The sequence below is a fragment of the Hylobates moloch genome, unplaced genomic scaffold, assembly GCF_009828535.3.
Source record: "Hylobates moloch isolate HMO894 unplaced genomic scaffold, HMol_V3 SCAFFOLD_21, whole genome shotgun sequence".
NCBI lineage: Eukaryota > Metazoa > Chordata > Mammalia > Primates > Hylobatidae > Hylobates > Hylobates moloch.
Genome location: NW_026652296.1, coordinates 13010251 through 13022724, shown reverse-complemented (window position 1 = coordinate 13022724; position 12474 = coordinate 13010251). Strand labels below are relative to the sequence as shown.

Here is a 12474-nt window from a genome sequence, read left to right as displayed (position 1 = left end):
GATTACAGGCGTGAGCCACGGCACCCAGCTCAAATCATGTTTAATCACATTCCAGCTGTGCAAACTTGGACAAGTGGCTTCTCTCTGCCTCAGTTTTTCCATCTGTCAAATGGACAGAAGAAATCTCTGTATTTTAAGTCAGCCGCGGCTTTCTTTGTTCTCCTCTCTCCTGTGTCTGCTTCATAACTGCTGTTGGTTTCCTTATATCTGCATACTGTTGGTTTCCTTATATCTGCATATGCTGTTGGTTTCCTTATATCTGCATACACTGTTGGTTTTATTCACGAGTCACAGATGCAATATTCAGTCAGATTCAGACATGAGACTTAGCTGGATCATGTTGCAAAAATGTGTTGTTCCTAAGAATGGGTATTCAGCCACTCACCTGTTGATTCGGGCCCCAAATCTAGGAGCTGCCCTTGAAACGTCTCTTTTCCTTAACCCACATACCTAATCCATTGATCAGTTTATTTCCCAAACATATATCAGGTGGGACCGCGTCTCAGCGCCCAGGTCTGAGCTTCCATCATCACTGCCCTATCACGACATCGGCCTCCGAATTGGTGTCCTGTTTCTGCCCTTACCCCTGCAATTTAATTTCATCAAAAGAGCTGGGGGATCCTGTTGGAACCTAAGTGAGGTCACGGCCTCCCTCTTCTTAAGGCCCCCTCATCCATGTCTATTTCACTAAGGATCAAACTCAAAGCCCCCACCATGGCCACAAGGCCTGGTGCAACCCAGGCCAAGTCAGCTCCTCAGCCTCATCTCTCTCCATCACGGCCCCAGCTCCCTCCACTCCGGCTCCCTGGCACTTTTTTTTTCTCCAAACCACCGAGCTCATTTCTGTCTCAGTATCTTTGAATTTCCTGTTCTCCTCACCTGGAATGAGCCTCCCCCAATTCTCTGGCTCCTGACACAGCGCACTGAATGCAACTAATGCGTAATAAACATCTGCTGGATGAATGAATGAACGTGCAGGGCATCGGAAATTCTAGGCATGACTACAGCCGAAACAGTGTCGGGGCTACGCAATGTGAGGCCAAGAAGCTCTGAGGTCTAGGTGCTGCCTGCAAGACCTCTCTGCAAAATTCTGCAAGAAACAAAACACACCTCCCTGGCCACAGTCTGCAGACTCCCCACAGTTATCAAATGCGCCTCATTCTAAATGCTGCCAGGAGATAGGTATCCTATGTGTCAAATTGTCAATAAAAGCTCTGGGCTCTGATTGCTTCCTGGCTACAAATTCTTTTTGCACTGAGAAGCTCCCGGAGGAAAAAATCTATACTTGTGATCATTAATACAAAGCATTGCAAGGAACAACTTGGTTTTATGTAAATTACCTTTTCCTGGTAGCTAAAAGACAAATTCAGGTTGTCAAGGCTAACCTAGTCAACCTTCACATTTGTTGCCACCAACAACATGCTGTTATCCTTTAAGAGTGGACAGAGGCTGAGGGACCACCCTTCACAGGATCAGTGATTGGCAGTCTTTGCCATAACCCACAACAGCCTCCAAAATCTGGCTCTAGGCTCATGTCTCATTTTTTTTTTTTTTTTTTTTTTTGAGACAGAGTCTCACTCTGTCACCCAGGCTGGAGTGTAGTGGCATGATCTCCACTCACTGCACTCTTTCTCCTGGATTCAAGTGATTCTTGTGCCTCAGTCACCTCAGTAGCTGGGGTTACAGGCGTGCGCCACCACGCCTGGCTCATTTCTGTAGTTTTAGTAAAGACGGGGTTTCACCACATTGGCCAGGCTGGTCTCAAACCCCTGACTTCAGGTGATCCACCCGCCTCAGCCTCCCAAAGTGCTGGGATTACAGGCGTGAGCCACCGCACCCAGCCTGTTCTCTTTAACTCTTTGGAGAAATCCAGGAATAGTTCTGCAACTGGAGAAGGGTAGAGACCCCTAACCTTGAGGACCCATTTGTGACCCCAAACACGTGTGGGTGGCCCGTGTCTTGGTTTCAATGTACTCAAAAGTGAGCACTACGAATCAACACCACTGCCTCACCTCAGGAGCCTCAGCCTAACCCAGGGACCCTGCACTGAGGGGCCGAGGTGCCACCCTGGGGCCCCGAGGCTTACCCAGCTCCACGTCCTGGTCGTCCGTCAGCACCAGGATGATGTTGGGGCGGATGTTCCTGCGGTCCCTCTGAAACCTGCCTTTCAGGCGGTGGTGCGACAGGAAGGCCGAGCTTCCACCTAGCAGGGAGAACACAGTTGCGGACAGCAAGCACAGCACGAGGCTCGGGGGGCCCATCTTCTTTTTTTGCCTATCTGGTGCTTCTTTTGGGATGCCGGAGTCTGAAGTTGTGTCTGTGGCTTTGTTTCTTTTCCCAAGTCCCTCTTCACTCGCAGATCTAGAGGAGGAGGAAGAATCAGGTCAATATTTATGTCAAGGCTGCCGGCTGCTCATTCTTGCATAATGATTTGTACGGTGGCTGGCATGAACAATGGGAGTTTCTTTGAACAGAGGTGGCTATGGCAGAGTGAAAACCGAACTCCGCTGAAGTTAGCAAAGTCTTTACAATTTGCTTGGTCAACAGACTGGCAGAAAAGCCTTCTGCGGCCACTTCTGCAGAAACAATTTCTTCCCTGGATCCAGTGAGCCTCTGATGTGTCGGTGGCAGCCCAAGACCCGAATCAGGTAACAGCCGTCTCTGAATAATCCACCCAACTCCACAGACAAATCATCCCCAGGGAGACGAACAGCAGTGGGCTGGTCTCAGGGGGTATTTGTGGTCCTCTCACATCTGCCCGTACCGTGGGGTACAGAGGTGAGGGAGATGAAGTTCCACCTCCCCAGCAGCGGGGGATTCAATCAGGGGTTTAAACGAGAACCTGGAGCTGGACATTTTGGGCTGGACAACTGGCACGTGTGAGTGCCAGATCTTCCACTCACTGGCTCAGTTTTCCCGTGAGCAAGCCCGTTTGGAACCTCGGTTTCCCCATGAATAAAACGGGTAGACAGGGCTGTTGTAAGATTTCAGTCCGCTGGGGATGTGCGTGAAAGCCCCTTGTTAAGGGATCTTGTAGTTGGGCAAAAAAGTATTCCTATTAGTTTCTTCCCCCCTCCAGAGTTTTGTCTGGTTGCTCAGGCTAAAGTGCAATGGCGCGATCTCAGCTCAGTGTGACCTCTGCCTCCAGGGTTCAAGCGATTTTCCTGCCTCAGCCTCTGGAGAAGCTGGGATTACAGGCGCCTGCCACCATGCCCGGCTAATTTTTTGCATTTTTGGTAGAGATGGGGTTTCACCATGTTGGCCAGGCCGGTCTTGAACTCCTGAACTCAGGCGATCCACCTGCCCTGGCCTCCCAAAGTGCTGGGGTTATAGGTGTGAGCCACTGTGCCCAGCCTATTAGTTTTAAGTTGCAGAATAAACGAAATGACAATAGAGAAAATTGAGCGCTGAAAGGTGGAGGGGGAAGACCTGCTACAGGCCACCGTGCCGTCAGTCACCCCCCTGGCCCCGGGTCAGACTAGGTCACCAGCGAAGGTGGGTGCGGGGAGGTGAGGACGCGGCTCTGGCTCAAGCAGGTCTCTCATCTCACCCTGCTCTTTGCTCTCTGTGGTCATTTTTTCACTTCTTGAGGAAATGAGCCTTCAAGTCCTATCCAGATATAGACTTTTGGTATCATTTATTTAAAACAAGAGAGCGTGAGCGAGAGAGCCACAGCCTGCAGATGCGCTGGGAGGAAGCCAAGTGCCGTGGGGATGGGGCTGTGTCGCTGTGACCTTGAAAGGGTCTGTTTGTCCTTGCCCTCCATGGGGGAACCCCAGCCATCAGCTCAAAGTCATGACTCACAGGCTCAGCAACGGCTCTGGGTTCGGCAGGGGGATGTGCTGTCTGCTTCATCTCTCCTGAGGACTGCAAGGTGGCCTAAGGGGTCTCCCGCCTCCCTCTTCCCTGCCCCCATCCTCCATTCTTCCCAGGACAGCCGGAGGGATCTTACTAAAATACACATCAGATCACAGCACTGGGCAGGGGAGGGCACAGTGCCTCGTGCAGGTACAGACTGAAGGGGGTGCTCACTCCCAGGTTGTGCGAGTGCCAGGCACTCGCCTCACCTTAGTGCCAGTCCTGCGCTCACCTGCCGCACCTTCCCCGGCTGCTCATGGCTCACAGGATAAAATGCAAACTTCTTGCCAGGGCTGCCCCGGCCCGTGAGATCTGGCTCCTGCCCACTTCTCCTCCACCTCTCCTTTCCAGCCCCACTGGCTTCTTTCTGTTGAATGGACAAGTCAAGCTTCTCTCTGCCCCAGGGTCTTTGCACCTGCTCTTTTAACAATAACTCCTGCAGCTGGGCACAATTACACCTGTAATTCCAGCACTTTTGGGAGGCCGAGGCAGGTGGATCACCTGAGGTCAGGAGTTTGAGACTAGCCTGATCAACATGGTGCAACCCCATCTCTACTAAAAATACACAAATTAGCTGGGCATGGTGGCACATGCCTGTAATCCCAGCTACTCGGGAGGCTGAGGCAGGAGAATCGCTTGAACCTGGGAGATGGAGGTTGCAGCGAGCCGAGATCATGTCATTGCACTCCAGCCTCGGTGACAGAGCGAGACTCCGTCTCAAAAACAACAACAACAACAAAAAACTCCTGCTTTGTACTCCTGGCCCTTTCTGTCAAAAGAGCAAACGTCATCACCTCAGAGAGGCCTGCCCTGACCACCCTATTTAAAGCGGGGCCCCCAACCCAGGCACTCTGCATTTTATAACCGGTTTTATTTCTCTTGTAATCACTATTACAGCCTGCAATTTCTTATTTATTGTCCAATTCTTCCCCACTAGGGGGTCAGTTCCCCGAGGACAGAGACAGGCTTATGTTATTCATGGCTGTCTCCAGGCTTTGGCACAAAGAAATAGTTAGATAAATAAAGGAACAGAGGTTCTGTTAAGGTCCTTTGAGCTCCGCAGAGTGAGGGAAGCTGGACTCGGCAGGGCCGTGCCATAGCTTGGGTCTACGTGGCTCACAGGCGCCCATCACTGATGCCTTGCCCCAGCCACCCTCCATGGACACCAACGAGGAGCTGACCACTGTGTTCTCTGGGCAGTGCTATGGCTGAAAAACCCCAGGAAGGGTCCCTCCTGCTCCATTTCTCCCCCAGCTCTGCTTGGCACCCTGGGAGGCTGAGCTCTACAGAAGGCACGGTCGGCACATCCTTGCTCTCTGGCTTCCGGCTGGGAGGCTGCAGCATGGGAGGTGGTGGGAAGTCCATGCACTTATTCTCTTCCCGCACATAGTAGCTCCCCAGGCAGTAGCCTTCGTGTTTCTGCGTGTGGATGCAGCTACTGCCGGGGGCCCCTCCTGGCTCTAGTGTCTCTCCAGTTCTGAGTTCACCTCTCCCTCCTCTTGCCCCATCAAGTCTAGGGAAAGTAAGGCTCCTATTGCCACCAGTTCCTGGGTGCAGCATCATTTCTTTGCTCCCTTTGCCCATCTGCCTCTGAAAATACTGCTTTCTATCAACTCTCCCAGCTGTCCTGATGCGCACCCTAATTTAATTCATTCAGGGACCTGTATCCTATGTCAGGCTGGCCAGGACAGCACGTCTCCCTTCTGTCACCTCCCCTGGGAGCAGGAAGCAGGCTCCGCTCAATGCCTCCTTCCCAGGTGGCTCTGAGGGAGTCACAATTTCAGGGGAGCTGGGGACACACTCGATGCAGTCGTCTGACATGAAAACTGAGTTTCATGGGACCAGAGGGCGAACAACAGCTTCCTTCTCAATCTCTCATCTGCAGAAACATACACCTCATGACAGCCAGAGCCATTGCGGCAACTGTTTGCTGGGCACCTGCTTTGTGCCACGTGGTGTGATGGTTAAGGACATGGACTTTGGAGTTGCTTGCTGAAAGACCCTGAGCTAGTAACACCTTTGTGCCTCAGTTTCCTCATCTGTGAAATGGGTGTGCAGGATTAAATGTGTTGTTACAGTGTGCTGGGACTACAGCCTGGCCATGTGTACTAACTGGAATACATATTCCACAGTGTAAACCATTATTAGATTGATCCCACCACTGCAGCTGTCCTGCATCGGGCACTCTGTGGAATCTCCTTCAACCTCCACCAAGGCTCCCTCCTGCAAGTACTATTATTAGCCCCACAGAAAACTGAGGTTTCATTACTGTTCTGAGGCCACTCAGAGAGAAGATGGCAGGGATGGGCTGTGAATTCTGCCCTCCCTCACCGGTCAGTGTGGGCTTCTCATCACGAAACTTGGATTTCCCAATTCTTTCCATTCAAGGACCACGGCCCTGATTTCTGCTGAATCTGCAGAGCCCTTAACGTGCTTCTTTAAATGGCCTCATTTTAAAATAAAAACACAAACACATGTTTTGGGGAAAAAAAACTTCCTATCCAAATATAAATGGAAAGTGGACATCGCTTCCCTGTAGAGCTAATTGTACAAATAAAAGTCAAAGAAAGCTGAATCAGTGGAACTTGATTCAAATAGCTTCCCAGGCTTCGCGTGCCCTCGAGCTCGCACTCTCTTTTGAAGTGAGATTAGCAGGTGTTGATAGGAGTCAAAGCACATTAGCACCATCTGAGATTTTCTGCTGGAGGTAACTGGAGGCTGCGAGACAGCTGAAAAGGAGACAAACTCTAGCCATCGAATCAGTCCCTGAACCACCCGAAATCAGAGTAATCCTCAAACTATGTTGTTTATCTGATATGGTTTGGCTATGTCCCCACCCAAATCTCATCTTGAATTGTAGCTCCCATAATTCCCACGTGTTGTGGGAGGGACCTGGAGGGAGATAATTGAATCATGGGGGTGGTTTCCCCCATACTGTTCTCGTGGTAGTGAATAAGTCTCGTGAGATCTGATGGTTTTATAAAGGGTTTCCCCTTTTGCTTGGTTCTCACTTTCTCTTGTCGGCCATCATGTAAGACGTGCCTTTCGCCTTCCACCACAATTGTGAGGCCTCCCCAGCCACGTGGAACAATGAGTCCATTAAATCTTTTTCTTTATAAATTACCCAGTCTCTGGTATGTCTTTATCAGCAGAGTGAAAACAGATTGATACATTATCAGTGGCCCATGTCCCTCCATCGGGAAACACTATGGGATGCTTTGCACTTGAAACTATGAGTGCACCAGCCAGCGTGCTAAAATGCACATTCATGTTCCTTCAGAGAGACAGACATGGAGTGCTAATATTAGGAGAATTCCGATGGGGTGCCCTACAAATAGCAACTCTCTGAAACCAGAAACCAATCACAGGAAAAGCTTTCTGAAAGCTTGCAGCACACTCCAGTCTCTGCTCTGTTTGCAGGTGTCAACCCAATTAATATGCACACCCACCCATCAATATTTCACCCATTTTATGGATGAAGAAGCTGAGGCACAGAGAGTTAAAATCACTTTCCCACGATCATATGGGTAAGTGGCAGAGAAGGGGTTCAAACCTAGTCTGGCCCGATTTGGGCGGCTCAACCAGGACCCCCTGGAAGCAGATCTTTGAACAAGTTCCTAAGAGTCTCCCAGCCTCAGTTTCCTCATTTGCCAGGTGGCCAGGTGCCCTCCGAGGGCCTTTTTGGCCCTGGGCCTGTGATGCCAGGGTACAGGGGGGCTGGGAAGGGCAGTCTTCATTGGGAGCCCTGGGCTGGGTAAAGATGGAGCCTGGGGCACAGTCAGCTGGACTTCGTTCCTGGCTCCCATGTTGGTTTCAGAGCACCCCCCACTCCTGGGCAGCTATCACCCACTCTCCTCTGGATGGAAGTCAAAGCTCCGGCACCAGAAGCCAGAGAATAACAGGAGCTAATTATTTCATCAGATCAAGTCATCAGTGGGTCGATTTCTGATGAATTCCCCTGGCTCAGACTTCTCCTGGCCTCGTGCCAGTCTCTCCGGATGCTGAAGAAATCAATTAAAGATGACACAAGGGATTCTGCCTTGTTTTTTTTCCTTTTTCTTGGTAAAATATTCAAAGTGGCTGAACTGAGCACCCAGTGAACTCATGCAGCACCAGCCGCCTGCCACTCCATCCCTGCCATGGACAACACCTCTCCTTCCCACCAGCTCCTTTCCAGGTCTCTCTGGCTCCTCCTCTTCATCCTGAATCTTCTCCAGGACCTTGACAAAGGCTTGCCAGCCCAGGAGACATCTCTAGAAACACCTAACGTCCTGAGCATTTAGAAACATCAACTTCTCTGCCGATCTGCAGAGAGGAACGGGTCTCAGAGTGACTGATGCCCTCACCTTCCCAATGCCACAAACCACAGCGGTGAACAAACACCCGGGACCTCATCCAGACCTGTTTATAAAGATCCAGATGGGCTGTTTTCCTCTGAGGATCTCCAAATCCAACAACAAGAGGAGAGAAAAGTTTGGGAACAATCAGGCAGCTGAGGTGGTGGGAGAGGAAGAAGGGGCCAGAGGCAGAAGGAGGCACTGGTCAGATGGGAAATGTCCATGAGAGGCGGGAAGAAAGAAAACTGTGGGTGTGCAGATATGTCCCACGTGCTGGGGCCAGAGCCCCGCAACAGACCTAGCGGCCTCCCCAGGTGGTCCAGAGAACCTGATCATTTCTCTCTTCCTCCTTTCACTTTACAAATATGTATGAAGGGCCTCCTATGAGGCACAGTGTTCAGTGATAGGAGAATCCTGCCTGGATTCCAACAGCCTCCTAACTGGTTTCCCTGCTTCTACCTCGTCCCTTCCATCAAGCAGCCAGACAGATTCTGTTAAAACAAAAGCAAAGGCCTGCCTTCCTCCACTGAACAGCCTTCAATAACTTCCATCCCATGCAGAGTAGAATGCAAAAACCCTCCGAAGGGGCTACAAGAACCCACCCAACCTGCTCCACCACCTCTCCGACCTTATTGCCTTCCCCTCTCTCCCTTGCACACCTGGCTCCAGCCACAAGGTCTCTGCACTGTTCCCTGCACATGCTAGCACACCCCACCCCGGGGCCCTTGAACTTGCTGCTCCCTCTGCCTGGAGCCTTCACTCAGGTTATCTTCACCATCCCTTCTTCCCCCTCCTCAGGTCTTTGCTCAAATTGCACCTTGGCAGGTTAAAACCGAAATCTCTGCCCTCCCCAGTAGCACTTACCACCTGTCACAACTAGCTCCTTTATTTCTTTGCGGGTGTCCTCCAGCAGAATATCAGCCCCCTGAAGGTGCAGGTTTTTGTCATTTTTGTTCAGATCTGTATCTTCAACAATTAAAACAGTGCTTGGGGCATAGCAGGCATTCAAAATATTTACTGGCTTAACAAAGAATTATCTCCTGTCTCCTGGTAACAGCCCCTATTAGTGCTTTGAGGCCACAGGTGCTCTTATTCCCCCCACCCCTTATATATAGTTTGACTGCAGGGCGGATCATGTGAGCCAGGTGGAGCCAATCAGCAATTCCAGCTCCAGCTTCAGCGATTGGTCCTGGGGCAGACATGTGACCCAAGTCTGGCCAATAGGCGAGAGGGAGTCCTGGAGGCTGGAGGAGACTGTGCTGGGTGCCAGGAGGGGTGAATCTGGTGCTGATGGTGGCCGCCCATTGGATGGAGCCCGAGAGAGGATGCTGGTGACAATGGGTGGACCAAGTTGCATCTTGTAGCCAGGTACAGGCTCAAATAAGTGCCCTTTGCGGCTTAAGAGAGTCCGAATTAGGGCTGTCATTTGCAACAGGGAGCACCCAGACCAAAACAGGAAACACCACAGAACAACAACAATGAATGATAGCTAACATCAGCGGCCCTGCACAATTCTAAGCACTTTTAGTGTGTGGCCTCATGCCACCCTTACAAACCACCTTGTGAGTTGGGATGCTCCATTTACAGACAAGGAAGATAAGGCACGGACAGGCTCCAGAACCTGCCCAGTGTCGTGCAGCGTGGGTGCTGAATACTGTCCCTTTGGTCCTCCCTTCCCATCTTCTCTCCACCTCCAAATCCAACAAGAGGAGGAGAGAGGGCTGGGCGCGGCAGCTCACGCCTGTAATCCCAGCACTTTGGGAGGCCAAGGCGGGCAGATCACGAGGTCAGGAGATCGAGACCATCCTGGCTAACATGATGAAACCCCGTCCCTACTTACAAAAAAATTAGCCGGGTGTGGTGGCGGGCGCCTGTAGTCCCAGCTACTCAGGAAGCTGAGGCAGGAGAATAGCGTGAACTCAGAGGCGGAGCTTGCAAGCCCAGCAACAGACCTGGGGGCCTCCCCAGGTGGTCCAGGGAGCCTGATCATTTCTCTCTTCCTTCATTTACTTTACAAATATTTATTAAGGGCCTGCTATATGTGAGGCACAGTGTTCAGTGATAGGAGAACCCTGCCCAATTACAACAGTAATCCACTCTTCCCTGTCCCCTGGGAGGTTCACTTGGATGTGCCACCTCCAAGTGACAGACAAAGCCAGCCAGCATGGCTATTTGCACACAGACATTCTGACCCCAGAGCCTACTCTTTTGACACTTATGCTGACTTGGAAAGCAACAAGTGATACAACGGACTGAGGTTAAGCATGTTGCATAAACAGTAAGAGGAAAGGGGAAACTGCTGGCCTGGGAGCAGTCAGGGAGGGCTTCCTGGAGGAGTACTTGGCATAAACTGAGCAGCCTACCAGAAGCAAAGTTCTGAAGAATCTACAGGACTTGGATAGCCCATGAAGAGGATGGTGGAGGACAGGATGCTTCAGGCAGGAGAAACAGTTTGGGCAAAGAGCAGGCAGAGGAAAGAGAGAGAGGCCCCTGGAGGGATATGGAAAAGTGTGGTCCCAAACCTCACAAGCCCAGAAGCTGTCTAGACAGGGGATGACACATGCACATCTGTTAAACTTTACACTCCCCTGGGTCTCCCCTTCTTCCTGGCTACAGGCTTTCTCCAGCCTTCTCTCCTCTTTGGGGCCGTCAAAGAAAGGACAGAAGCTCCTGTAACCTATGGGCCACAGCTTCTCCCTGTCTCCCCTACCTAGGTCCAGGCCATCTTGTGGCTCTCCTTGCCTGTTCTTGGACTTCCAAATGGAGGCAGAGAACCAAGCCGGCTCTCAAGAACAGGGCAGGCGACAATAGAAGGGTCATTCAGAGGGAGGAGGGAAAGATCAGGTTTCAAGACAAAGGCTCAGGATCTGGAAAGGAAATTAGGGCATAAAGATTGTAGGGCAAAAATGCAGGGCTTAGGAACCCAGTTACCTGCCTAATTATTGATGTAACAAGAAATTCCTGAAGGCTCGTGTGTGCCAGGCACAGTTCTTGGCACTGTGGATAAAGCAGTGAAAAGAAAACTCCCTGCCCTTCTGGAAGTGATATTCTAAGTCAACATAGGAAAAGCTGGAGCTGAAAGACTCCACCTACACGTGAGAACGATCAGAAAAGAGGACTGGAAATAATGGCAAACCACAGGCAAGCTGTGAGAACAGAGTGGCCATGGATTAAAGTTAGAGCACAAAGGAAATTTAAAAACAATATATTCAAGTCTTAGGAGACTGAGAACCAAAATGTTTTGTATGTCAAGTGGGTAGATGTTTGACAGGCCATATAATTCACACCCTCAAATACCTGAGCATCTGCCACTTGCCTTGTACTGTTTCATGATCAGTAAAAAAAAAAAAAAAAAAAAAAAAAAAGAACAGACAAAACTCTTGATTCTCACAGAGCTGACAAACAGAGCGGACAGAGGTACGCAAACAACCTGATACTTACTTGGGGGAAAATGCAGCAGGGAACATGCTGAGTAGGACAGGGGTAGGATCTAGAGCTAGCCTGCCTGGGTTTGGATCTCAGCTCCACCACTTACTAAAGGTTGGGCAAGTAAGTATCCGAACCTCGTCTTCTCAGTGACTTCATCTGGAAAATGAGGACACCTACAGCACTTGCCTACAGAGTGGATGGTTTAACATGCACAGAGCCTTTCAACAGGTCTGTATGCAGCAAGTGCCCAATAAATGCTGGCTTGTGTTCTCTGCTAGGTTTGGGCCACCCAGGATTATCTCACCTCCTTTCTATAACAGCTCCCAATTTTCTTGGGGATCTGAGGCCGGGTGTGGTGGCTTACGCCTGTAATCCCAGCACTTTGGGAGGCCAAGGCAGGTGGATCACTTGAGGTCTGGAGTTTGAGATCAGCATAGCCAACATGGTGAAACCCCGTCTCTACTAAAAATACAAAAATTAGGCTGGGCGCAGCGGCTCACACCTGTAATCCCAGCACTTTGGAAGGCCGTGGAGGGTGGATCATGAGGTCAGGAGATCGAGACCATCCTGGCTAATGTGGTGAAACCCCATCTCTACTAAAAATACAAAATTAGCCGGGCGTGGTGGCACATGCCTGTAGTCCTATCTACTTAGGAGGCTGAGGCAGGAGAACGGCGTGAACCCGGGAGGTGGAGCTTGCAGTGAGCCAAGATTGCGCTACTGCACTCCAGCCTAGGCGACAGCGCAAGACCGTGTCTCAAAAAAAACCAAAAATTAGCCAGGTGTGGTGACATGTGCCTGTAATCTCAGTTACTCGGGAGGCCGAGGCAGGAGAATTGAGCTGAGATCA

The 12474-nt window shown here is 50.8% G+C and overlaps 1 protein-coding gene across 6 annotated transcripts in view; it reads right to left on the bottom strand.

Moving 5' to 3' along the window:
- SULF2 (sulfatase 2) overlaps positions 1–12474 on the bottom strand; it is a 132339-nt gene that overhangs the window by 98499 nt on the left and 21366 nt on the right. For 5 of the 6 annotated variants that reach the window (XM_032142950.2, XM_032142951.2, XM_032142953.2 and 2 more), the window contains one exon: positions 2087–2361. In XM_032142950.2, coding sequence (XP_031998841.1) covers positions 2087–2361 — 275 coding nt within the window. Of the gene's footprint in view, positions 1–2086; positions 2362–9059; positions 9075–12474 lie in introns of those variants that run through there. The other variant, XM_032142955.2, reaches the window with a different exon arrangement.